The sequence below is a fragment of the Macaca thibetana genome, chromosome 1, assembly GCF_024542745.1.
Source record: "Macaca thibetana thibetana isolate TM-01 chromosome 1, ASM2454274v1, whole genome shotgun sequence".
NCBI lineage: Eukaryota > Metazoa > Chordata > Mammalia > Primates > Cercopithecidae > Macaca > Macaca thibetana.
The window spans coordinates 123,848,190-123,876,070 of record NC_065578.1 but is presented as its reverse complement, the minus strand read 5'-3'; the positions used below and the strand labels follow the sequence as shown (position 1 = coordinate 123,876,070).

General features: G+C 41.2%; 1 protein-coding gene across 8 annotated transcripts in view; it reads left to right on the top strand.

The window, feature by feature from the left end:
- The window catches only part of POGZ (pogo transposable element derived with ZNF domain), a 56,077-nt gene that overhangs the window by 6,457 nt on the left and 21,739 nt on the right, over positions 1 to 27,881 (top strand). For 2 of the 8 annotated variants that reach the window (XM_050749479.1, XM_050749462.1), the window contains exons 2-8: positions 10,369 to 10,493; positions 11,489 to 11,647; positions 20,523 to 20,698; positions 21,653 to 21,761; positions 22,949 to 23,239; positions 23,321 to 23,539; positions 27,402 to 27,508. In XM_050749479.1, coding sequence (XP_050605436.1) covers positions 10,370 to 10,493; positions 11,489 to 11,647; positions 20,523 to 20,698; positions 21,653 to 21,761; positions 22,949 to 23,239; positions 23,321 to 23,539; positions 27,402 to 27,508 — 1,185 coding nt within the window. In that variant the 5' untranslated portion in view covers position 10,369. Of the gene's footprint in view, positions 1 to 1,060; positions 8,167 to 8,188; positions 10,270 to 10,368; positions 10,494 to 11,488; positions 11,648 to 20,522; positions 20,699 to 21,652; positions 21,762 to 22,948; positions 23,240 to 23,320; positions 23,540 to 27,401; positions 27,509 to 27,881 lie in introns of those variants that run through there. The other 6 variants (XM_050749504.1, XM_050749513.1, XM_050749486.1 and 3 more) reach the window with 5 other exon arrangements.

The window sequence follows — 27,881 nt, the reverse complement described above, 5'->3', positions numbered from 1 at the left end:
TTCTGGATTTATCTCATTATTTGTTTGTGGTGATACTTAATTTGTTCTTTTATTGCTGTATTTCTTGTAAATGGAAAGTTAAATTTAAATAATGGATTTGAGCTGGGTGTGGTGCCTCACACCTGTAATCCCAGCACTTTGGGAGGCTGAGGCAGGTGGATCACCTGAGGTCAGGAGTTCAAGACCAGCCCAACCAACATGATGAAACCCCATCTCTACTAAAAATACATAATAAACCAGGCATGGTGACACATGCCTGTAATTACAGTTCCTTGGGAGGCTGAGGCAAGAGAATCGCTTGAACCCAGGAGGTGAAGGTTGCAGTGAGCTGAGATCACCATTGCACTCTAGCCTGGGCAACAAGAGTGAAACTCCTTCTCAAAAAATTTAAAAAATAAAATTAATTAGAATAAATAAATCATTGATTTGATTCAGGTTAAATATTATTGTCAGTAATACTTCATACATTGTTTTTGGCTTTTCTTGTTTATTTGTTTGCCAAAAGATGCCATAAACAAAACAACTGATAACTAATGTGAATTATTAGTCAGTAGTTTGTTGGCTAATGTTTTTCTTTTGTTTCCTTTGAGACAGAGTCTCGCTCTGTTGCCCAGGTTGGAGTACAGTGGTGCGATCTTGGCTCACCACAACCTCCACCTCCAGGTTCAAGTGACTCTCCTGCCTCAGTCTCCCGAGTAGCTGGGATTACAGGCATGTGCCACCACACCTGGCTAATTTTTTTTTTTTTTTTTTTTTTTTTTTTTTTTGAGACGGAGTCTCGCTCTGTCACCCAGGCTGGAGTGCAGTGGCCGGATCTCAGCTCACTGCAAGCTCCGCCTCCCAGGTTCACGCCATTCTCCTGCCTCAGCCTCCCGAGTAGCTGGGACTACAGGCGCCTGCCACCTCGCCTGGCTAAGTTTTTGTATTTTTAGTAGAGACGGGGTTTCACCGTGTTAGCCAGGATGGTCTCGATCTCCTGACCTCGTGATCCGCCCGTCTCGGCCTCCCAAAGTGCTGGGATTACAGGCTTGAGCCACCTCGCCCGGCCTTTTTTTTTTTTTCAATAGAGATGGGGTTTCACCATGTTGGCCAGGCTGGTTTCGAACTCCTGACCTCAAGTGATCCACCCACCTCGGCCTCCCAAAGTGCTGGGATTATAGGCATGAGCCACTGCACCAGGCTTAGCTGATGTTTTTCTATTTAAACATATTAGGATCATAACCTCTGGCTTTTGAGATACAGAGCTACTGTAACTTTTAAGTTCAACCATACATAAGATTTTTAAGGAAGAACATAGAAATAGGTTTCCATTTTGTCACTTTGATTCACTGCTCTCTGCAAAAATGATTTGGAAGTTGAAGAAGCAAGAAGAGTTTATATGTAGCAAAAGTAACCTGTAGAGGAATTGTTAAGGGGCCACAACACGAAAAAATTTAGAACTGGGAAGGCTGGGCGCGATTGCTCATGCCTGTAAAACCCAGCACTTTGGGAGGCCAAGACAAGCAGATCCCTTGAGTCCAGAAGTTCAAGAGCAGCCTGGGCAATATGACAAAACTCTATAGAAAATACAAAAATTAGCCAGGCATGGTAGCACATTCCTGTAGTCCCAGCTACTTGGGAGGCCGAGACAGGAGGATTGCTTGAGCCCAGGAGGTCAAGGCTGCAGTGAGTTGAGATCGCGCCACTGCACTACAGCCCAGGCAACAAAGATCCTGTTTCAAAAAAAAAAAAAAATTTAAATTTAAACTTAAAACTGGGGATTAGACAAAAGAACCTGAAAATTATTTTCACAAAAATTATTCACCAGCCAATATGGATAGTGGCAAACAATCATAAAACCATAATTTTACAGGGTGAACATCATGATGCTCTTGTTTTATTAGGAGAAAATATGTACTTGAGTAAGAACAAGAGTGGCCTAAAAGTTGTCAGATGAATATGAAGATAAAATCAAGTTTCTGGCTGAGTGCAGTGGCTCATGCCTGTAATCCCAGCACTTTGGGGAGGCCGAGGCGTGTGGATCACCTGAGGTCAGGAGTTCGAGACCAGCCTGGCCAATATGGTGAAAACCCGTCTCTACTAAAAATACAAAAACTAGCCAGCCCTGGTGGCAGGCACCTGTAGTCCCAGCTACTTGGGAGGCTGAAACAGGAGAATTACTTGTACCCATTAGACGGAGGTTGCTGTGAATCGAGATCATGCCACTGCACTCCAACCTGGGCAACAGAGCAAGACTCCATCTCAAAAAAAAAAAAATCAAGTTTCACAGGTAGGTAATTATAGGATGAAGCAGACTAGGTATATATGGGTTTTATTAAAAATTTTTAACATATATGATATAACCATTTGAATAATTCATAAGAACCTTGTTCTGCTCTGTTGCAGAGTTTTTGAGATGGAGTCTCGCACTGTTGCCCGGGCTGGAGTGCAGTGGCGCAATCTGCAAGCTCCACTTCCCAGGTTCACGCGATTGTCCTGCCTCAGCCTCCCGATTAGGGGGGATTACAGGTGCCCGCCACCATGCCTGGCTAATTTTTTGTATTTTTAATAGAGATGGGGTTTCCCTGTGTTGGCCAGGATGGTCTTGATCTCCTGACCTCGTGATCTGCCCACCTCGGCCTACCAAAGTGCTGGGATTACAGGCGTGAGCCACCATGCCTGGCCTGAGAGGACAAATATTTTTAAAAAGAAATGATAGTTCTTTATGTATAGAATGTGGGATGATTTTTTTTTTAATTGCCCTCGTTTTCAGAATATGTATTCAGTTTGATCAGTGATTTTCAGTCTTGGCATTATTGACATTTAGGGACAGATACTCTCCAGGCTATCCTGTACATTGTAGGATGTTTTGTAGCACTCCTGGCCACTACCCACTAGATAGGTCAGTAACACCTCTCCTCACCCCCACCCTGATTGTGACTACCAAAAATGTCTAGACATTGCCAAATGCCCTCTGGGGGGCAAACTTGACCTCTGATAAAATTCACTGTCACCTATGAAGAGTCCTTAATTATTTATTTATGTCTTTTGTGAACTAGGTTTCCCTTTATGTAAGCTAGGTACAGCTGTTGAATGAATCCCTTCTGCAGATGTAGTGCGTAGCTTGGGCTGTGCCTGATATATGTTGGAGAACGCTGGAATATGATGAACTCTTTCAGCACTACTGGGAATTTTATTGAAGGTTAGAAATGAGCTCTTGTTTTGAAAGTAAAGGTGTAGGCTTTCTGCTGTATCTAAATCTCTGTTTTCCCTGTCTGCTGCCCCCTGCATTCATTTGCTTGAAAAAGATCTCTGTTAGCTTAGGAATAGTTGAGAATTTTGTGTGAAATGTTTGACATGATCTGTCTATATCCTTTGTTCAAGGAAAGATAATTTTGTTTGTTTGCTTGTGTGTTTTGTTTGCTTGTCTGTTTTTGAGAACAGGGTCTTGCTCTGTTGCCCAGGTTGGAGTGCAGTGGCTCAAACACAGCTCACTTCAGTCTCCACCTCCCGGACTCAAGAGATTCTCCCACCTCAGCCTGTTGAGTAGCTGGGACTACAGAGGTGCATGCCACCAACACCCTGCTAGTTTTTCTATTTTTTGTAAAGATGGGATTTCACCAAGTTGCCCAGGCTAGTCTCGAACCTCTGGGCTCAAACAATTAGGGCTTGAGCAGTTCTCCCACCTCAGACTCCTGAAGTGGTGGGATTATAGGCAAAGAAAAGATAGTCTTGAAAAGTTACTTGCTAAAAGGCTTGATTAAACTAAATGTGTCCTCTTTGTTAATCTTTGATCATTTGATTATATTCTTCTTAAAATTTATCTTTTTAAAATAAGTTTTTTAAAATTTTAATAGAGACAAGATGTCTCTATGTTGCGCAAGCCTGTCTCAAACTCCTGAACTCAGGTGATCCTCTCGCCTCGGCCTCCCAGAGTGCTAGGATTACAGGTGTGAGCCACCACACCCGGCCAGAATTTCTTAACTACATATAAATTCTCCCAATGATCTAAGTATCTTGTTCAGGGAATACATAGTCAGGATAGCATAAGAGGGGAAATAATGAGTAGTTTAATAAATATAAGACTGAAACATTTCAAGTAAAAATTTCAGGAGAAAGAATTTTTTTTAAGTTTCTAAGAAATGTATTTGTGGATGTGAAATTTTTCCATCAGATGATATAAGAGCAAAGTTGAAGATAACTAATAGTTGGGGATTCATATGGAGGTAATTTTTTATTTAAAATGAGCAAGAAGGACCCTAGCCTTTTATTGTGGTCTTGGAAACTCATTCCCCACCAGTATCATTCCTTGAAGAAATGGCTGGTTCTAGGTCTGAGACAGGAAATGTATGAGATGAGCTGAAACATCTTGACTATCAGCAAAGATTTTATCAAACGATACTAGGGTGTGTCAGAAGGACTCAGCAGCCAACTGAAGACGTTCCCACTGGCCAAAATAGGACACAATGAGTATCTGTAAAGGTAACTGCATGGATCAAAACACATCAAAGGCTGGGCACAGTGGCTTATCCCTGTAATCCCAGCACTTTGGGAATCTGAGGCAGGTGGGTTGCTTGAGTCTAGGAGTTTGAGACCAGCCTGGGCAACATGGTAAGACCCCCTCTCTACAAAAAAATACAAAAAATTAGCCAGACATGGTGGCTCTTGGCTATCCCAAAAGTTAGTTAGCTCTGTGTCCCTAGAGCTACTCAAGAGGTTGAGGTGGGAGGATTGCTTGAGCCTGGGAGGCGGAGGTTGCAGTGAGCTGAGATCGTGCCACTGTACTCCAGCCTGGATGAGACCGCATCTCACAAAAAAAAAAAAAAAGAAAAAAGAAATTTGGATGGTGACTAGATATTTGATATTAAGGGATTATCAATTTTTTAGGCATGTAAGTAATACAATATTTTTGTTTTTAAGATGGAGTCTTGCTCTGCTGTTCAAGCTGGAGTGCAGTGGCGCAATCTCAGTTCACTGCAACCTCCGCCTCCTGGGTTCAAGCAGTTCTCCTGTCTCAGCCTCCTGAGTAGCTGGGATTACAGACCTGGCTAATTTTTATATTTTTAGTAGAGACAGGGTTTCACTGTGTTAGCCTGGCTGATCTCAAATTCCTTGCCTCATGTGATCCACCCCTCTTAGGCTCCCAAAGTGCTGGGATTACAGGCTTGAGCCACCACACCCGGCCATACAATTTTTCTAAACTATAATCTTTTAAAGTCCTTATCTTTCAGAGCTACATACCAAAATATTTGTGAATATGATATTTTAGAGATTTGCTTCAAAATAATATGGAGAAGTGGGGGCATAAATGAAGGAATCCATTCTGAGTTGATAGTTTTTGAAACTGAGTGACAGATACATATCTGAGTAAACTTTTGTATTCAATTAAAATTTGTATCTCATTAAAAATAGCAGAAAAGGAACCACTACAATATTGATTCGGAGACTCATAGTTGTAGTATGAAAATTTGCCTCTTCACTTGGTTGCAGTATGAGTCCCAAATTTACTGCCAATCCAAGTTTTCCTTTTTTTTTTTTTGAGATGGAGTCTCGCTCTGTCGCCCAGGCTAGAGTGCAGTGGCACAATCTCAGCTCTCTGCAACCTCCTCCTCACAGGTTCAAGCGATTCTCCTACCTCAGCCTCCTGAGTAGCTGGGATTACAGGCTTGTGCCACCACACCTGGCTAATTTTTGTATTTTTAGTAGAGATAGGGTTTCACTGTGTTGGCCAGGCTAGTCTCGAACTCTTGACCTCAGGTGATGCCCCTGCCTCGGCCTCCCAAAGTGTTGGAATTACAGGCATGAGCCACCGCGCCTGGCCGTTTTCTTCTTGATATAGCACTGTATTCACCATGGGCTGGCCTTTAATACCTGAAATTCGCATTTCTATTTGGTAGTTTTGAAATAAAAAATGAGCAATTAAACTGCCCCTTAATTAAGGATTACATTTCAACGTAATTTTTTTTTAGTGTGGTAAGTATCCAGTCCTTCATAGCAAGAAATTAGGGAAGAGGAGGAATAAATGCATTGTGTTTTGTTTTGTTTTGTTTTTTCCTTTATGGGAAAGATTTGGTATAGAAAGAGGTTAAATGTGTGGAATAATAGTTTGGGAAGATACATTTTTTTTTGGTGGGGGGCCCATTTTCAGAATCTGGATGTACATGTTAACACTGCATATTTAGTAATTCCTGTCTACTTTGTTCAAAACTGGTTGAAAAGGCTGTCCTTGCCCTGATCGGGGCTTTAAAAAAAAAAAAATGTTGAAAGGAGATTGTATGCCATGGATCACTTGAAAGACCACAGAGAATGGTGGTGTTCCCTGAGAATCTTGGTAGAAATATTAAATACTGCATTTTATTATGTTAGTAAAGGTTTCCTTTTAATAACTAGAAAACTAGAAGAAGGATCTAAATTTGCGTTTTCTATTTTTGGTTTGCTAAGTATTTACATTAGGTTGCTATGTCTCTGTTGTATCATGTTTTTGACCCTGAGTTATAGATGTTGAAAGTGAAAGGAATTGATCACATCCTGAGATACCAGAGTATAGGTCAGAATCAAGGACAGTTTTGAAAAACTTGGCTTCAGTGTCTTCAGAGATGCTTTGTACATTTGTGAAATATGTTCAGTCAGCAGACCTAATATTTTCTGAGTTGACAAACCTTATTAACTAACTCCATCTTCTGTGTTGTTAAAAAAAAAAACATGAAAAATATTTCCCCATAAGTTGGATTTCCTTTTTTTCTTTTCTTTTTTTTTTTTTTGAGACGGAGTCTGGCTTCTGTCGCCCAGGCTTGAGTGCAGTGGCGCGATCTTGGCTCACTGCAACCTCTGCCTCCTGGGTTCAAGCGATTCTCCTGCCTCAGCTTCCCAAGTTGCTGGGATTACAGGCATGTGCCACCATGTCCGGCTACTTTTTGTATTTTTAGTAGAGGTGGGGTTTCAGTTCACCATGTTGGCCAGGCTGGTCTGGAACTCCTGACATCAAATGATGCACGCTTCTCAGCATCCCAAATTGTTGAGATTACATGTGTGAGCCACCGTGTCCGGCCAAGTTGGATTTTCTTTTCATTTTGAGTCTTTTAATTTACATTGGATATCTTGGCAGTACTCATACCTAAGGAGAAGAGATATTTTTTTCACTTGATTAAAAAGTAGTTAGGACATAAACATCTTTCTTTGCCATCTTTTCAGATCTACCCTTTTTGGTTATTCCATTTATTTTTCATTTTTTTATTTTGTAGGGATGGGGTATTGCTCTCCAGCTCTCCAGCCTAGGCTGGAGTACAATGGCACCACTGCAGTTACTGTAACCTTGAGCTCACTGTAACCTCGAACTCCTGGCCTCAAGCGATCCTCCTACCTCGTCCTCCCAAGTAGCTGGGACCACTGGTGTGTGCCGCACACCTGGCTAATTTTTTAAAAAATTTTGTAGAGATGGAGTCTTGCTATGTTACCCAAGCTGGAGTTCTTTCCGTTTCTCTCAAGGTCAAATGGAAGAAATTTCAATATTCTTTTTTTTTTTTTTTTTTTTGAGACAGAGTCTCGCTCTGTCGCCCAGGCTGGAGTGCAGTGGCCGGATCTCAGCTCACTGCAAGCTCCGCCTCCCGGGTTCATGCCATTCTCCTGCCTCAGCCTCCCGAGTAGCTGGGACTACAGGCGTCTGCCACATCGCCCGGCTAGTTTTTTTTTTTGTATTTTTTAGTAGAGACGGGGGTTTCACCATGTTAGCCAGGATGGTCTCGATCTCCTGACCTCGTGATCCACCCGTCTCGGCCTCCCAAAGTGCTGGGATTACAGGCTTGAGCCACCGCGCCTGGCCAAGAAATTTCAATATTCTTATTGTAATTCATTGCTTTATCAAATAAAGAACTGAAACTCTTAAGGTATTATGAATACTTAAGATAAAAGTACACCCTTTTGGATATGCTACTAAAATAACCACAGGCATGACATTGAAAACCACAATTTGTATTCTGATAGCTCTTCATTTTCCAAAACAAAGTTTTTCATATGTGTGGAGAGTTTGCTTGTAACTGGTCAGGACAAAAGTAGGTCCTTGAAAAACATCGGCAGAGGTTATTATCCACAGTTTATATTCATTCTGCTGGGTGTTGGATATTTGTGCATTAATTATCTGTTGACTCTAAGCTGTCAGAAGGTTACACAGCAAAGAACAATGGAATAAAAGTAAGTATTTAAGGAAAAAATTGTTTAAAATATATTTTGTAGTGGAATTAGACTGGAAAACAAAGGCATGTGTTGTCTTTGTCTCAAAGAATACCTATGATATGGATTTGATTTCTTTTTAATTCAGTTTCTGGCTAGTATTGTCTTCATATAATTAAGCCTGAAAATAAGAGAATTTAAGTTGATCTCTTAGATCTTTTTCTTTCCTCACCCGCTTCATGGTTAGAAAGACAGAAATAATTAAAATAGAAGATGAAAGACCAGTTAGAATCCAGTTAAACACTCTACTCATTAAAACTCAAACTCCCCCTGGCTATAGCTAAATCACTGGGGCATTGCAAGATATTTTTAATTTTCAAGGGAAACAATGCCATCTGTTGGGCATTTTGCAAACTGCTACTGTCAAGTTTTATGGCCCTAACCAGTAAACAGAATGGTTAGGTTGGTTGGTTGGTTTTGGTTTTCGCTTATGGATGTAGCAGCAGAATTACTAAGACTCTAAGGACACTTAGAGCTTTTGCAGTAAAGGCTGTATTTGAACTTCGAACAGCAATAGTATTCGCGTTCCAGCACAAGGAAACTGACCCTTAGTAAACTGTTACTGGAGGGTCGAATAGCAATAACTCTTTGTTTGCATTGCAGAGATACAGACTTTATTTATTTATTTTTATTTTTTTTTTGAGATGGAGTTTCGCTCTTGTTGCCCAGGCTGGAGTGCTATGGCATGAATTGTGGCTCATTGCAACCTCCACTTCCCATGTTCAAGTGATTCTCTAACCTCAGCGTCCTGAGTAGCTGGGATTACAGGCATGCGCCACCATTCCCGGCTAATTTTATATTTTTAGTAGAGGCAGGGTTTCTCCATGATGGTCAGGCTGGTCTCAAACTCCGAACCTCAGGTGATCCGCCCACCTCGGCCTCCCAAAGTGCTGGAATTACAGGCTTGAGCGACTGCACCCGGCTCAGACTTTAATTTTTTAAAGGAACATGTAATTTAGGCAGTGTTTTCAAATTAAGGATTGACTCCAAAATCACAGTGGAATAGCCTCCAGAATTTCCTAGACTAGATGTACAAGGTAGTAGTAGGACTGGGACTAGAGTATGACAAGTGAGGTTCTCATCTTAGGTGCAAAATTTAAAGGAGTACAGAGAGGTTCAGTAATCATAATAAATGCATTTTAATGCATCATTTTTAAAAGATCAGTGTTAATGCAGAACAGTCCATACTGAACAAAATATCGATTTTAAATAAAGACTGAATCCGATCCTGCACTTGCTTGACTCACCTCACTGTCCTCATCCTGACCCTGGCCCTGGGTGTTACACATTAAACTTTTTGTCGTTGTTGTTGTTGTTGTTGTTGTTGTTTTTGAGACGGAGTCTCTATTGCCCAGGCTGGAGTGCAGTGGTGCGATCTTGGCTCATTGCAACTTCTGCCGCCCGGGGTTCAAGCAGTTCTCCTGCCTCAGCCTCCCAAGTAGCTGGGATTACAGGCGACTGCCAGCACGCCCGGCTAATTTTTATATTTTTAGTCGAGATGGGGCTTCACCATCTTGGCCAGGCTGGTCTTGAACTCCTGACCCCGTGATCCAGCCGCCTCAGCCTCCCAAGATGCTGGGATTACAAGCATGAGCCACTGTGCCTGGCCTAAACTTTTATAATCCTAATTTTTTTTTTTTTTTTTTTTTTTTTTTTGAGATAGAGTCTCACTCCATCCCCCAGGCTGGAGTGCAGTGCTGTGATCTCGACTCCCTGCAACGTCCGCCTCCTGGATTCAAACGATCCTCATGCCTCAGCCTCCCAAGTAGCTGGAATTACAGGCGCGCACTGCCACACCTGGCTAATTTTTGTATTTTGAATAGAGACAGGGTTTTGCCATGTTGGCCAGACTGGTTCTGTAACTCCTAGCCTCAGGTGATCCACCTGCCTCGGCTTCCCAAAGTGCTGGGATTACAGGCAGAGCCACCATGCCTGGCCTGTAGCCCTAATTATTAAATAATTTGCTGTGCAATGGATTCTAATATTCAAGAATAAAAGTTGTAATTCTGAACCCTTGGTAATGGAGAAAGGCTAGAGCAGCGTATGATAAAGCAGCCCAAGGAGGTAGGTTGCCAATGGAGTCAAAGTTCTGATTTCATATTTGGTATAAAGCAGTATCTCCTATTCTTAGGCCCATATCTTATTTGAATATTTTTCTTGTAGCATGGCAGACACCGACCTGTTCATGGAATGTGAGGAGGAGGAGTTGGAGCCATGGCAGAAAATCAGTGATGTCATTGAGGACTCTGTAGTTGAAGATTATAATTCAGTGGATAAAACTACCACAGGTAACAAAAGCTCTTCTGATCTTAGATGATTTAAATTAATTAAATTGAATGGTATTTTGGTTAACAAAGTGTGAGATGAAAAAGGACTTTTAAGAATCCAGGGAGACCTCATTGTGGCACTCACTGGTGCTACCTTTTTTCCCATGCTGTAGTCTGTGAAAACCTCAGTTTCCTCATCCATATAGCTAGAAATTATATATTTATTTCATCGAAAACATTGGAAGGTTGGATTAACCAGTGTTTATCAAATATCTAGCAGTCTTCTTACTAAAAGATGTATGAACAAGAATTCAAAGTGGTGGTGTGTGTGTGTCAGTGCTCATTTATGTACCCAGTCAAAAATAGGTTCCCATAGTCTTTTTTGTTTTGTTTTGTTTTACTTGAACTTGGTTTCCTTTGTGAGCAGAGTAGAAATTGCCTTGTGTCTGCCTTCATGGACAGTTTACAAATTTAGGCTTGTTAGCTTTTCTTTCATAAAGGTGATACTGCTGAGTCAAATTCTAGATTGCCCTGAATTCAGAAAATGGGTGGTAGTTCTTTTGCTCCCCTAAATTGTACCAGTTGCTCTTTATTTTTATCTTTCCTGTCTTGAGACCTGAAGATGGCATTGGTTTAGGCTGAAATAGGGCACAGTTCAAGGTCTTTTTGGATGGCTTAATGTGCATGGTTATGAATACCACTAGTGGTAATAATAAACCTTTGAGTCGTAGAGGTTTGCTAGTGTTATGTAAGCAAAGTATTAAAATCCCAGTTCAGTGGGCTCAGTGATGTAACTTAATTAACCAGGAGATGTGAGACAAAGAAGAAGGGATTGTGTTTAAATGGTGGACTAAGGGTTAAGTAGGAGGAGAAATCACATGAACAGTTGGATTTATGAAACAGGAAACTTTTTGGCTATAGAGATCCACAACAAGATGGAAAGGGAAGATTAGAGCAGTATCCTTTAGTGTCATCTGTCCCTGTCTCCAAGTGACTGTGCCTCCCCTTCCCCACAGTTTCTGTGAGCCAGCAGCCAGTCTCGGCTCCAGTGCCCATCGCTGCCCATGCTTCTGTTGCTGGGCACCTCTCTACATCCACCACCGTTAGTAGCAGCGGGGCACAGAACAGCGACAGTACAAAGAAGACTCTTGTCACACTAATTGCCAACAACAATGGTAAGTGGGATTATTGGGAAATAATAATCCTGGGCTAGAGGGGTGAAAGAATAAAAAAGGTCTCAGGGGCAGCCATACCTGTTTAGTTAGGTATAGATGTGGTTCTACTAGTTGGAAAATGAATTTAGTAATGATTCTCTGATATGGAAGTGATTTCTGTAGATGGTGCTATTCCTTCTAAGTTAGTGCTGACTCGATACTGGTGTTTCAAGTGAGAGAGCAGTAGATTCTTGCTACTGATAATTTCTAGGAGAGAAAATGTCAACCCAAAATTCCTAACTGTTAAAGAGATCTGGGGCTTTTTTTGTTTGTTTGGTTGGTTGTTTTTGTTTCTTTAATTACAAAAATTCCATTAGTTTGGTAAGAATTTTCCCAGGGCAGGTCTGTATTTTCTCTGGCAGATTCATTTGCTTATTGGTTCCTGAGTGTGGAAGATAGGATAGGGTTGTTGTCTACATGAAAGAAATGGTGAAAGACTAGCGTTTTTAGTGTTTTGTTTTTGTTTTTTTACTAGAAAGGCTATGTAGTACTCGTTTCTATTTAATTTCTGATGTCTGTTTCTACACTCCGAAGATGAGTTGACCAGTTATATCTCAAGATTCATAACTGAAGTAGGCACTTTCATAGAGTCATTGCATTGCTGCAAAGGACTTTATTTTTTAATTATTTTATTTCCTTTAAAACCGAAACAGCTTTAGTACTACGGAAATAATATATGCTTTGTAGAAAAACTATAAAGTAAAAAAAAATTCAAAAGGAAGAAAAAAAATGTTTAACCATAATCCCACCACCTGGAGATAACTGGTGGTTACTTTTATTCTGTACAATATTTATTTTTATATACATCTGTATGTTATATGTGGTGATTTTCTTTTTACAAAAAAAGATTATACAAGTTGTACATTACTCTGCCTGCCTTTTCCCCTTAATAGTATCTTATTTTAATAAATAGTCATCTATAACATTTTTGATGACTGTATTTCCCATTATTTGATTAACTTATTAACAATGGGTTGTAAGAGGGTATATTGCCATTTTAAGGAGCTTCAGTGAGCATTCCTATCTCTGCATCTTTTCTCGCATCGTTAATTAGTTCTGCAAATATATTTCTGAAACAAACTGTTGGCTCAAAGGTCATCACAGTTTTTAAGAATTGTGATCAGTATTATTCCTGGATTGGCCATCTAGAAATGTTTTATCAGTTTATATTGCTGTTACAAGAGTGTATGGTTTTTAATTTGGGGATATAACCATTTATATATGCATTCCCCTATTGTGGAACATTTGTTAGGGTCGCCATCCTTTGTGATTACAAATGATGCTGTGGTGAACGTTCTCAGGCATGTGTCTTTGCCCGCTGTGTAAAACATATCTGCGATGTAAATAAAGTCTTAGAGGTGAGATTTGCTGGATCAGGTGTTTATAATTTGATAGATGTTGTCAAGTTACCCTAATAGGTTGCTCTAAATAAGTGCCCACCAATAGCTCTTTCCCCATGTTGTTACCAACTTTAGGTATTATCAAACTTTAAAACCTCCATGATTTCCAAAGACTTTCAGTATTTAGGTACTGAAAATATGATTATTTTATGGGAAATCTTTAGACTTCTAAAAACCTTATAAATGGGGACCGTTGTGTATATAAAGATGGGAACCATTTATGTAAAGATTTCTATTATTTTATAGATGTGGAAACTGAGGCCTAGAGCATCTAAATAATTTGCTTTAGTTATAAGTATTAATGGTTGCTAAGTAACTAAACTGGATTTGAATTCTCTGGACTTCAAAGCTTTCGGGATTTCTACTGTATTATATTGCTTTCCTGTGTATTTCTTTTTTTTTTTTTAAGCCAGTCAAATTTAGCAGTGGGGGAGTTGTATACCAGCTTCAGTGACACTAATGTTTATAAGTTCTGATGACCCACAGGACTAGTCCTGTGTGTCTCTTAAACTGTTAAAGTTCTGTTAGCAACCAGCTTACCTAACCTTTTCTTTGATCCCAGGGTTCCAAGGCCCATACTGAGATGGCTGTGTATCTTTTTCTCACCACCCCCCACCGAAACGGGATCTTGCTTTGTCACCCAGGCTGGAGTGCAGTGGCGTGAACACAGCTCACTGCAGCCTCAGCCTCCCTGGCTCAGCAGTCCTCCCACCTCAGCCCTGCAAGTAGCTAGGACTACAGGCACATGCCACCATGCCTGGCTAACTTTTATAATTTTTGTAGAGACAGGGTTTCACCATGTTGCCTGGGCTGGTCTCAAACTCCCAAGCTCAAGCGGTCCTCCCTCCTCGGCCTCCCAAAGTGCTGGGATTACAGGTGTGAGTGAGCCACCGTGCCAGGCCAGCTGAGCATCGTATGACATGCTGAGATGACCTGGTCTCCTTGACTCCTTAAATGTACCCTTGATTCTTGAGCCTGCCTATGGCCAGTGTACTAATTTTTTTTAAAAAATATAAATTGACTTTATTTACTTTAAAAGCCTCTAATGTTTATATTAAAATGTTAACCCATAACCCATGTTCATGAAAAAAAGAAGACAGTGGGTATAGACTGGTAACCACAGTCTTGTATATTCCAAAAAAAATTCATCCATAGATAAGCCTAAATTAATTGCAGTTGTCTAATTTATCTCACTTTATATATCTATATAAAAAATACATACAGTTCTGTAACTTTTTTCATCAGATACTCTTGTTTTTTGTTTTCTTGAGACGGAGTCTCCCTTTGTCACTCAGGCTGGAGTACAGTGGCGTGATCTCGGCCCACTGCAACCTCCACTTCCTGGGTTCAAGTAATTCTCTTGCCTCAGCCTCCTGAATAGCTGTGATTACAGGCATGCGCCACCATGCCTAGCTAAGTTTTTTGTGTTTTTAGTAGAGATGGGATTTCACAGTGTTGACCAGGCTGATCTCGAACTCCTGACCTCAGGTAATTTGCCCACCTCGGCCTTCCAAAGTGCTGGGATTGCAGGCGTGAGCCACCGCGCCCAGCCTAGGAACTCTTGAAATGCTAGTCCAACTTTAAGGATATGGCTTCAGAATAAAGCGAATGAGAAATATTGCCTCTTACAACCCAGTTTCCCTTTAAGCCTTCAGTTTAATTGTATTGGTGTATTATCTGCTTACTACATTAGTAACATAGCAAATAAGAATAACATTTGTTTTTTTTGAGACAGAGTCTCACTCCATCACCCAGGCTGGAGTACAGTGGCACAATCTCGACTCACTGCAACCGCCGTCTTCCAGGTTCAAGCGATTCTCATGCCTCACCCACCCTAGTAGCTGGGATTATAGGCATGCGCCACCATGCTCGGCTAATTTCTGTATTTTTAGTAGAGACGGGGTTTCACTATGTTGGCTAGGCTTGTCTCTAATTTCCTGACCTCAAGTGATCCACCCACCATGGCTTCCCAAAGTTTTGGAATTACAGGCGTGAGACACTGCTCCCAGCCAGCAAATGAGAATAACTTTTAAACAATTCAGTATTGTTTCACTTAGTGTGCTTTAGAAAGTTTAGAAATTTAAAATAAAATAAAAAATGTGTGATCTCAGAAGAGAGAAAGATTTCTTAAACCAAATACAAAAACAGAGCTAACCATAAAGGGTAAAATTGATAAATAGAACTACATTAAAGATGTGATTTAAAAAGCCGGGCGCGGTGGCTCACGCCTGTAATCCCAGCACTTTGGGAGGCCGAGGCGGGCGGATCACAAGGTCAGGAGATCGAGACCATCCTGGCTAACACGGTGAAACCCCGTCTCTACTAAAAATACAAAAAAATTAGTCGGGCGCGATGGCGGGCGCCTGTAGTCCCAGCTACTCAGGAGGCTGAGGCAGGAGAATGGCGGGATCCCGGGAGGCGGAGCTTGCAGTGAGCCGAGATCGCGCCATTGCACTCCAGCCTGGGGGACACAGCAAGACTCCGTCTCAAAAAAAAAAAAAAAAAAAAAAAAGATGTGATTAAAAAAAAAAAACCCCTGAGAAGACAAACCACAAACTGGAAGGTGTTTGTGGCATATATTACTTTTTTTTTTTTGAGACGGAGTCTGCACACCAGCCTGCTTTGTTACCCAGGCTGGAGTACAGTGGCGCCATCTCAGCTCACTGCAGCCTCTGCCTCCCAAGTTGAAACGATTCTCATGCCTCAGTCTCCGGAGTAGCTGGGACTACAGGTGCCTGCCACCACACCCGGCTAACTTTTGTATTTTTAGCAGAGACAGTATGTCACCATGTTGGCTAGGCTGGTCTCAAACTCCTGACCTCAAGTAATCTGCCTGTCTTGGCCTCCCAAGGTGCTAAGATTACAGATATGAGCCACCTCACTTGGCCCTCGAAAAGTTACACATAGAGTTACCATATGACCCAGCAGTTCTACTCCTAGCTGTATACCCAAGAGAATGGAAAATGTATGTTCACATAAAAACTTGTGCACTAATATTCATAGCAGTATCATTTGTTATAGCTAAAAGTAAAAACAACCTGTGTCCATCAATTAATGGATAAACAAAATGTATGTATACACAATGGAATATTATTGGCCCATAAAAAGGAATGAAATACTGATACATTCTATAACATAGATGAACCTTGAAAACATAATGCTGAGAAAGAAGCTAGACATACAAAATTAGCCAGGTGTGGTGGCACATGCCTGCAATCCCAGCTATTAGGGAAGCTGAGGCAGGAGAATCCTTTGAACCTGGGAGGCAGAGGTTGCAGGGAGCTGAGATTGCACCATTCCAGCCTGGGTGACAGAGCAAAACTCCTTGTGAAGAAAAAAAAAGAAGGAAAAAAATCAAGAGAGAGCAAACTTAGAGAGAGAAAGTTAGTTGCATAATTCTTTGATTTTTTTTTTTTTTTTTTTTTAAATTAATAATGTGCAAGGCAGGCAGATCACAAGGTGAGGAGATTGAGACCATCCTGGCCAACATGGTGAAACCCCATCTCTACTAAAATACAAAAAATTAGCTGAGCCTGTAGTCCCAGCTACTCGGGAGGCTGAGGCAGGGGAATCGTTTGAACCCGGGAGATGGAGCTTACAGTGAGCTGAGATCGCGCCACTGCACTCCAGCCTGGTGACAGAGTGAGACTCCATCTCAAAAAATAATGTGCTTGATACCATATGACGTCTGAAGTACAGAAGAAAACTCTTGGAATTCATTGTCAGCGAGGTGGATTGTTTTGTTTCATTTGTTTGTTAGGTTTTCTTTGTTTTGTTCGAGATAGGGTCTCACTTTGTCACCCAGGCTGGAGTACAGTAGTGGCACAAACATGGCTGGCTCATTGCACCCTCCAACTCCCAGTATCAAACGATCCTCCCACCTCGGCCCCCCAAGTAGCTGGGACTACAGGTGCACACCACCACGCCTGGCTATTTTTCATTTTTTATTTTTGAGACTGAGACTCACACTGTTGCCCAGATTGGAGTGCAATGGCACAATCTTGGCTCACTGAAGCCTCCACCGCCTGGGTTCAAGCAATTGCCATGCCTCAGTCACTCAAGTAGCTGGGATTACAGGCATGTGCCACCATGCCCAACTAACTTTTGTATTTTTAGTAGAGATGGGGTTTCACCATGATGGCCAGGCTGGTCACAAACTCTTGACCTCAAGTGATCCGCCTGCCTTGGCCTCCCGAAGTGCTGACATTGTAGGTGTGAGCCACCACGCCTGGCCTTGTTTTGTTTTTGAGATGGGAGTCTCACTGTGTTGTCCAGGCCGGACTCAAAACTCCTGGGCTCAAGTGTTCCACCTGCTTCAGTCTCTCGAATAGCTGGACTACAGGTGCTTACCACTGCTCTAGGCTGGATAATCCTTTTAAAGGCTTTTTTTTTTTTTTTTTTTTTTTTTTTTAAAGCACCAGAATTCTGATAGCCTGTTTCATCCTCTGGAAATAGAACCTTGTAAGACACTTGAATTGGCAGAATTCCTTTGAGCAAAGATTTAATAAGATTGCAGAAATCATTAAAATGCTTCTAAATAAGTATAATTTACCCAGTGTGACTTTCCATAGACTGGCTTTTGCTTTCCATTGTATTGTGAATCTAATCTGGTCTTAGAAAACCACTTTTTCGTTGTACCATATTTTTGGAAAATTTCTTTTTTTTCTTTTTTTTTTTTTTTTGAGATGGAGTTTCACTCTTATTGCTCAGACTGGAGTGCAGTGGCGCAATCTCGGCTCAACGCAACCTCTGCCTCCAAGGTTCAAGCAATTCTCCTGCCTCAGCCTCCTGAGTAGCTGGGATTACAGGCATGCGCCACTACTCCTGGCTAATTTTGTTATTTTTAGTAGAGACAGGGTTTCTCCATGTTGGTCAGGCTGGTCTCAAACTCCTGACCTCAGGTGATCCACCCACCTCATCCTCCCAAAGTGCTGGGATTACAGGTGTGAGCCACCTTGCCCGGCCTTTTTGGAAAAATTCTAACAATCCACCAAAATTTAAACTTGACTCTGATACAAGAGAAAATATTTGCAGAAAATGCTGTTAAAATTCTTTATAATGGTATTTACAGGTTTGGTAGAAACCTCGTCTGTCTTTAAGAGACTTGCTAATGCTGATTGATTTCACAGAAATGAAAAAAGCCTCCATCTTTCCCTTCTTGTATTTAATTGGGATGTTCAGCTAGTAATTACCTTAAGAATTTTTAGAATTAGGATAAATAAGAGATAATTTATTTTCTTTTGTCCTAGCAGTTAAAATAATGACTAGAAAATATAGACTTTTGCTTAGTCAGTATTTTTCAACCATAAATTTCAAAAGGATAGAAACAGATGGTTGGGGAACCTGTAGATTAAAAGACTTGACTTATGTTCATCAGTTGCACTTTGCAAACGTTTTGTAACTGGATTCAGACAAATTCTTTAAAAAATACAAACAAGTAAATTTGAATTTTGACTGGGTATTTGATATTGAATAATTATTATAATGTTCAGGAGTTATGTTGGTATGATTCTTTTATCTTTTTTTGAAGTTCTTATGTAGGCGGTACATTTTGAAATACTTATAGATGATATGATCTAGAACTTGTTTTAAAGTGATATGGGAACTATTAAGTATGTAGAAGGTATAGAAGAAATAAGACTTGCCATACATTGATAATTATTGAAGCAGGGTGGTGGTTACGTCGGGGTTCACTGTAGTGTTCTCTTTTTATGTATGTTTTGACTTCTCCATAATAAAACATTTAAAAAATTAAAAAACCCACCATCGATAACTTGCCAGTATAGTTTAACATGGATAGAACTTGCTGGAATTTTCTGTTTTATTTATCTATCTGCCTCTACAATCACTAGTCTTCTGGCTCAGTAACTGAGGGTCTAGTCTACTGATGAGCTCTCAGTTTCTGAGAGAGTATGAGATAAGCCACTGTTGGCCCATTAGTAGCCACCTACATGCCTATTCCTTTGGTGGTCTAGCTTTGTAGTTAACTGTGGTAATATAACCTGCCAGGTAGAACATACATTTCAGAGGGGCCCATCCCATTCTGGTGATTTTGGGTAAGAAGTTGAGGCCATATTTTGCTTGACTCTTTGGTTTTTTGTTTCTTCTTGTTGTTGTTGTTTTGAAACAAAGCCTTGCTCTGTCGCCCAGGCTGGAGTGCAGTGGCACTATGTTGGCTCACTGCAACCTCCGCCTCCCTGGTTCAAGCAATTCTCCTGCCTCAGCTTCCCAAGTAGATGGAATTACAGGTATATGCCACCATGCCTGGCTAATTTTTAGTAGAGACGGAGTTTTGCCATGTTGGCCAGGCTGGTCTTGAGCTCCTGACCTCAAGTGATTGCCTGCCTTGGCCTCCCAAAGTGCTGAGATTACAGGCGTGAGCCACCATGCCTGGCCTGCTTGACTCTTTAGCTTAGGTATATTGGTGCTCTGAAATTTTCTATCTGGTTTTGAGTATTCTTTGTAAATCAGGAAACTTAGTATTGGCTTTTTCACCAAATGTCATGCAATAGGGAACTTAAAAATATTTATAAAATTGTCTCGCAAATGAAAGGAATTTAAGATATTTCAATAATAAATAGCCCAGTTTATTAATATTTATTCATGAATGAATCATTATCTTCTGAAATCATGTCATTTTTACTTGGTGTGGGTTAGTTTTTGTCCAGGTCTTCTGTTTATCAGCCCTGATGACATAAAGAGAAAGGCTACAGTAGGTAGCCTGTCAGTCTCTGGGTTCCCAGTGATTGCTTAAAGAATCTTGCATTTCTCAGATTTAACTCACTAGGAAGAGAAACCATTCTTTAGATTCTGTGTACTTGCTGAATTAATGTTTGTTGATGAATATTCTTTTTAAAAAATTAAGGGGGATTAGCTAACAAATTATATTCTAATAAAACAGGCTTTACCTAGTTAAAATATGGAAAAAAGACTTAACATATTTTATTCTGCTGCTTTGGTGGAGGAGATTATATGTGGTCACTTAAATCATGAGAGTCAGGGTACTAGCCACATAGAACTCTAATGTGTCTTTCATCCCCTGTTAAGACATATGGGTAAAGTGTTAGTGAACCTCCCCTACCCATCTGTTTTTCTGTTAGTTGTAGATTTGGGTGAAGCTTAATTTTTTGGTGAATTTGGTCACATTAAACCTGAGATGAGTGGCAGTCTTGAATATTTTGGCATATAGGACACCATTTCTGTTTCTAATAAAATATGGATTTGTACTTGGGAGGCTGAAGTGGAAGAATCGCCTGAGCCCAGGAAGTTGAGGCTGCAGTGAGCCATGACTGTGCCACTGCACTCCAGCGTGGGTGACAGAGTGAGACCCTGTATCAGATAAAATAAAGTAAAGTAAATCAGATAAAATAAAATAAAGTGGGTTTAACATTGTTTCTAACGTTCCTTTTTTTTTTTTTTCTTCCTTTGCCCTTTAGCTGGCAATCCTTTGGTCCAGCAAGGTGGACAGCCACTCATCCTGACCCAGAATCCAGCCCCAGGTCTGGGCACAATGGTTACTCAACCGGTATTGAGGCCTGTTCAGGTCATGCAGAATGCCAATCATGTGACTAGTTCCCCTGTGGCCTCACAACCAATATTTATCACTACACAGGTGAGTAGGACTCTGAATTCCAAGGTTGCTAGAGGAGAGAAAGACTATGAACCTCTGAAAGCTCTGACTTAGGGTCTTTGGCATCATTAGAAGTGTTTAAGTCTTGTCTCTTGACCTGGCTTTCTCATTTACTGTTCTGCAATTTGATGTTGACTGTGGAAAGCCCAGCTTAGATAGCATGGCTGGGTAATATCTTCTTTAAACCCCTTAGAAGTTTATTAAGTGATTTGATTAAAATCTAGAGAGAAATTAGTGGGAAAGCTTGCATTAGGAAGCCTTAATGCTTGGCTCTTGCGGCTTTTCACCCTTTGCTTGGACTGCTCCTCTTCCCATGGGATGAGTTAGTTAACTTTTGGAGATGTATATATGTAATTGGTGGAGTTCATGGAGACCTTTGGGAGACAAGGAAGATGACTTATTTGATATATAATGTGTTGAATTGAAGTTGAAAGCCTAATTCTGAAAGCCTGATTCTAAAGGCAAATGCTTCTCTGCCTGTGGCTTCCTGAGTTGTAAATTCTTATGAATTTGCCAAAGGTTTGTGGCCTTTGAAGTAGACTTTGGGAACAATTTCTTAGGATTGTTGGTATGTTGAATCACTCCAGTGAACATTGCTCTTCCCCCCGCTCCCCCACCCCCGCTTCTCTTCATTTAGCACTTCAGGGAGCCAATGTGTTGATGAGGTTTTTTAAACCGATGCTCTCTTAAGTCAGGGAATAGGTTTTCATTTTTGCTCATGTGTACCAAAGCTTGTTCTCTAGTTTTGATATTTTGTTACTCAAAAGTTTGCCAGAATTTCCTAAACTTTTCCATCTCAGTCGTTTAAAAGCTATAATTCTAGAGAGAGAACCATTAAGTAAGAGTATGGGAATTTTTTTGGATATAGGTCATACTGCAATGTTTGTTAGTATTAGTTGGTCTCCATGTTAAAGATCATTTTGCTTTTTAATACAGGGATTTCCTGTAAGGAATGTCCGGCCTGTACAAAATGCAATGAATCAGGTTGGGATTGTGCTGAACGTACAGCAAGGCCAAACGGTTAGACCAATTACACTAGTTCCAGGTAAGGAAAAATGTCTATCCATTTGGAGTAAACCGGCATCCAGAAGATTTGTTTTTGTTGTTCTACATATCCTAAGTCATTTAGTAAGTATATTTAAAGAAAATATAAAAATCTTAATGATTTAAGCCCAATTTTTAAAAATCTGTTTGGCCAGGGTGGTGGTTTTATTTATTTCTGTTTAGCTTTTCACCACCCTTCATGAAGTAGTAAAACAGAGTTTATAGTCATTTTTCTGTAACTGGTATTTAGTCAGCTATTAAGTTTGTTATCCTGGAGAAATGTTATTAATGCAAACTCACAAATTCATTCCTTACACATCTCCTCATTTGCACGGTGGGATTATAAACTTTGTTTTAATTTTATAGCATGGATTTTAGATATAAACAAATGACCATTCCCTTTATGGATAAATACTGTCAATGACTAGATAGTTTTTTTGTGTTTTTTTTTAAGATTCTGCTAGATAGTTTTTTTGTTTTTTAAGATTCTGAGAAGGATAATTTTTTAAAATCTTAGAATTTTCCATTGCTCTATTTAGCATGTATAAGTTTACTACAATTCAGACCAAAAAAGAATATCTTAATTTAGCTATTTGTAAGGGTACCTCTGTAGCTTCTCTCCCTAAGGTTTTATTTTTTTGTTCTCATAGCCCACAGGGGTTTTTAGCCCTCAGTTTGACCAGCTTACCCTGGTATTTCTTTATTTTTCTCAGTGGAATCGTCTACAGTTGAGCCAGTAGACATTCTCCTTTGGGACATCCTAGTAGAATGACATAGTCTGTCTTCTGAGTTGATAGGAAAGGACGGAAGACTCCTTTAGTACTCTGAGAAAGACTGATTTCTTTTTTCAGGACCAGGTTTGCCATTTGGCCTATACACACCCATATTGCCAGTACCGAGGTCGAGCTACTAATTGTATTCTTAGAATTAATAAAAAGGCAGTGTGGTAAGGTGTTTCAGGAGGAGTTGATGGGAGTCTTAACTAAATGTTTTTAGGCTACCCAGGCTAATTTATTTTGTCAATATGGACACCTTGTGCTTTCTTAGTCTTTAGAATCTATACTACTCTTGGAAACTTCTGATGATCATCCATCAGTTTGGGGAAATAATCTTTCCAGTAAAGGCAGGGAGAATGTTTTATAGGTGAGCTCACTGACCAAGATCTGGTACTTTATCTCTCTTTTAAAGCCCCAGGTACCCAGTTTGTTAAGCCGACAGTTGGAGTTCCACAAGTGTTCTCCCAGATGACCCCTGTGAGGCCAGGCTCCACAATGCCTGTGAGGCCCACCACCAACACCTTCACCACCGTCATCCCGGCCACTCTTACCATTCGAAGCACCGTCCCACAGTCCCAGTCCCAGCAGACCAAGTCCACTCCCAGCACTTCCACCACTCCCACTGCCACACAGCCAACCTCACTGGGGCAACTAGCTGTTCAGTCTCCTGGCCAGTCAAACCAGACCACGAATCCCAAGCTAGGTAAGGCTTGGGAAGAGGAGATGGCAGAGCTAGGATGGGATGGTGGGTGGAGAACAGATGATTATCACTTGGTCACCGTAGCTCCCTCCTTCCCCTCTCCACCTGCAGTGAGCATTGCCAGCTTTGTCACTGTGAAGCGACCTGGCGTTACAGGTGAAAATAGCAATGAAGTGGCCAAATTGGTGAATACCCTTAACACAATCCCTTCCCTGGGCCAGAGTGCTGGGCCAGTGGTGGTGTCCAACAACAGCTCTGCTCATGGCTCTCAAAGAACCAGCGGACCTGAGTCATCAATGAAAGGTACAATAACCTGAAAGACCCTGAGCAGCCAGTCATTCAAAAACATTAATAAAGTGTTCGTTGTATCAGAGCTCTATACTCAGAAATACAGAAATAAAATAAAATATAGCTGCTGTAGTTTGTTCTTACAGAAACTTTAGTAAGGAGAAAGTCACTTATAAAAAGTGTAACGAATCAGCTCTAAGAAATTCTATGTGTAATTGTGCTTTGGGGATTAATGAAATTGATCAAGAGATTGGTGAGATAATGAAAGATAACTTCATGGAAGAGATGGATTTCTAAACAAGGTTTTGAAGTTGGGATTTGATAGAGAGATCTTCAGGTTGAGAAAATGAGCATGAGGGTTTTCGACAGTCTAGAGCAGGGGTCGGCAAATGTTTTCTGTAAAGGGTCTAGTAGTAAATTTGGAGGCTTTGTGCACGATATGTAGCCTCTGTTGCAGCTGTTAGCTGTGCTGTTGTGGTGTGGAAGCAGCCACAGGTACATAAACGAATGAGCATGGCTGTGCTCCACTAAAAACTATTTATGGACTGAAATTTAAGTTTCATAAAATTTTCATGTGTCGAAAAATTTTATTCTTCTATTTCAACCTTTTAAAAATAAAAGCCGCAAGACGCAGTGGCTCACATCTAATCCCAGCATTATGGGAGGCCAAGGCGGGAGGATCACTTGAGCCTAGGAGTTTGAGACCAGCCTGGGCAACATGGTGAGATCCCTTCTCTACAAAAAAAAGAGAAAAATTAGCCAGGTGTGGTGGTGTATGTCTGCAGTCCTCGCTACTCAGGAGTCTGAGGTGAGAGGATGGCTTGAACCCAGAAGGTTGAGCCTGCAGTGAGCCGTGATCATGCCACTGCAACAGAATGAGACCCTGTCTCAAAGGTAAAAACCTTTAAAAAAAAGTTGTTGGGAAAACTAGATATCCGTGTCCAAAAAATGAAGTTGAACCTTACCTTACTCTTAATACAAAAATTAACTCAAAATGGATCAAAGACCTAAATGAACTAAAACTGTAAGACTCTTAGAAAAATCATAGGACAAAAAGCTTCATGATACTGGATTTGACAATGATTACTATTTCTTGGATATGACACCAAAAGCATAGGCAAGAAAAGAAAAAAATGGGTAAATTAAATTATATCAAAATTTAAAACTTTTGTGCATCAAAGGACATTATCAACGCAGTGAAAAGGGAAGCCACAGAATGGGAGAAAATATTTGCGAATTATGTATCTAATAAGGGGTTAACATCCAGAATATATAGAGAATTCCTACAGTTCAGTATCAAAAAAACTCCCAAACAACCTTTTTTAAAAATAGGCAAAGGAGGCCGGGCGCTGTGGCTCACGCCTGTAATCCCAGCACTTTGGGAGGCCAAGGTGGGCGGATCACGAGGTCAGGAGATCGAGACCATCCCGGTGAAACCCCAGCTCTACTAAAAATACAAAAAAATGGCCGGGCGCGGTGGCTCAAGCCTGTAATCCCAGCACTTTGGGAGGCCGAGACGGGCGGATCATGAGGTCAGGAGATCGAGACCATCCTGGCTAACACAGTGAAACCCCGCCTCTACTAAAAATACAAAAACTTAGCCGGGCGAGGTGGCAGGCGCCTGTAGTCCCAGCTACTCGGGAGGCTGAGGCAGGAGAATGGCGTGAACCCGGGAGGCGGAGCTTGCAGTGAGCTGAGATCTGGCCACTGCACTCCAGCCTGGGTGACAGAGCGAGACTCTGTCTCAAAAAAAAAAAAAAAAAAAAAAATACAAAAAAATAGCCGGGCGTGGTGGCGGGCGCCTGTGGTCCCAGCTACTCGGAAGGCTGAGGCAGGAGAATGGCATGAACCCAGGAGGTGGAGCTTGCAGTGAGCCGAGATGGCGCCACTGCACTCCAGCCTGGGTGAGAGCGAGACTCCGTCTCAAAAAAACAAACAAACAAACAAAATAGGCAAAGGATTGGCTGGGCGCAGTGGTTTATGCCTGTAATCCCAGCACTTTGAGAGGCCAAGGCAAGTGGATCACGAGGTCAGGAGTTCAAGACCAGCCTGACCAATATGGTGAAACCCTGTCTCTACTAAAAATACAACAATTAGCCAGGCACAGTGTTGGTGCCTGTATTCCCAGCTACTCAGGAGGCTGAAATGGGAGAATTGCTTGAACCTGGAAGGCAGAGGTTGTGGTGAGCGAGATCGTGCCACTGCACTGCAGCCTGGGCGACAGAGCAAGACCCCATCTCAAAAAAAAAAAAAAAAAAAAAAAAAAGGTAGGCAAAGGACTGAACAGAGCTTTCTCCAAAGAAAGTTAGAGCTAATAAGCTCATGAAAAGGTGCTCGGCGTTATTAATCATTACGGAAATGCAAATCAAAACCACAATGAGGTACCGTCTCACCCCCATTAGGATGGCTATTAGCAAAGAACCGGAAAATAACAAATATTGTTGAGGATGTGGAGAAAGCAGAACCCTTACGCACTGTTGGTGGAAATGTAAAATGATACAGCCACTTTGGAAACAGTGTGATGATTCCTCAAGAAGTTAAAAATGATAGAATTGTATGCTCCAGGAATTCCACTTCTGGTTCTATACCCAAAAGAATTGAAAGCAGGGTTTAGAACAGGTATTTGTACGCCTATGCTCATTGCAACATTATTCACAATAGCTGAAAGGTGAAAGCAACACAGAGGTCCATCAACTGATAAAGGCATGAATAAAATGTGGTATTCACATACAATGGTATATTGTTCAGGCTTAAGAAAGGAAATTCTGAGGCCAGGCGGGGTGGCTCAAGCCTGTAATCCCAGCACTTTGGGAGGCCGAGACGGGCGGATCATGAGGTCAGGAGATCGAGACCATCCTGGCTAACACGATGAAACCCTGACTCTACTAAAAAATACGAAAAAAAAACTAGCCGGGTGAGGGGGCGGGCCCCTGTAGTCCCAGCTACTCGGGAGGCTGAGGCAGGAGAATGGCGTAAACCCGGGAGGCGGAGCTTGCAATGAGCCAAGATCGCGCCACTGCACTCCAGCCTGGGCGACAGAGTGAGACTCCCTCCCAAAAAAAAAAAAAAAAAAAAAAAAAACACAAAAATTAGCCGAGCGTGGTGGCACGTGCCTGTAATCCCAGCTACTCGGGAAGTTGAGGCAGGAGAATCACTTGAACCCGAGAGTTGCAGGTTGCAGTGAACCGAGATCGTGCCACTGCACTCCAGCCTGGGCGACAAAGCGAGACTCCCTCTCAAAAAAAAAAAAAAAGAAAGGAAATTCTGCTACAACATGGTTGAACCTTGAGGACATTATACTAAAGTGAAATAGGCTAGTCACAAAAGGACAATTACTATATGATTCCACTTACTTGAGGTACCTAGAGTAGTCAGATTCATAGAGACAAAGTTGAATGGTGGTTGCCGGGTTGGAGGCGAGGGAAGAGTTTTTTATTGGATATAACTTCAGTTCTGCAAGATTGAAAAAACAAAAACAAAAACCTTAACAAAAAAATCACATACAAATTATTCTTAGGTTATGGGCCAAACAGAAACTGGCAGCTGGGCTGGATTTGATCTGCGAGCTGTGGTTTGCTGACCCCTGGCCTAGAGTTAGAACAGTAAAAGGAACGTGCCTCAAACATAGTGATCTTGAGCCCAGGGAGGTCAAGGCTGCAGTGAGCTGTGGTCGTGCCACTGCACTCCAGCCTGGGCAGCAGACTGAGAGACCCTGTCTCAAAAAAAAACAAAAACAAACAAAAAACCATAGTGATCTCTCATGCTTGCTTATCGTTTTATATATTTCTCAGGGAGTGTTTGACCTTTTCCCAAAAGGTTAGTAATCTTTTTCCGGTGTCATTGTATTAATCTTATCAATTCTTCTCACTTCTTTCAGTGACCTCTTCCATCCCAGTATTTGACCTCCAGGATGGTGGACGGAAAATATGTCCACGGTGTAATGCTCAATTTCGTGTTACTGAAGCTTTGAGAGGTCACATGTGTGTAAGTGATATCACCTGTGATCCAGCTTAAGTGGCTTCTGCCATTTACCTTCATTAATATTGGAAGCTTGTGAAGTAGGGGCTCTAAAATGACTGAAGCTTTTTAGAGGGTTACTGTTTCTCCTGGTCTGTTTTTAAAAGAGCTATGTACTTTGGAATGTGATGGGATACATTTAAAGACCCTCAAATAGATCAGAACATATGTGATCTTACTTTCTTAGCATGGTAGATTTTGAAACCACACAGAAGAACAGGTTTATAGGTAATAAGGACTCAAACCATATTGGCCTCAGTTCATTTTCTGTTAATTGTATCATTGGATGAATCAGGAGCTCTTATTTCTATTTTTTAGCTTTTCATTTTTTGGTATTAGT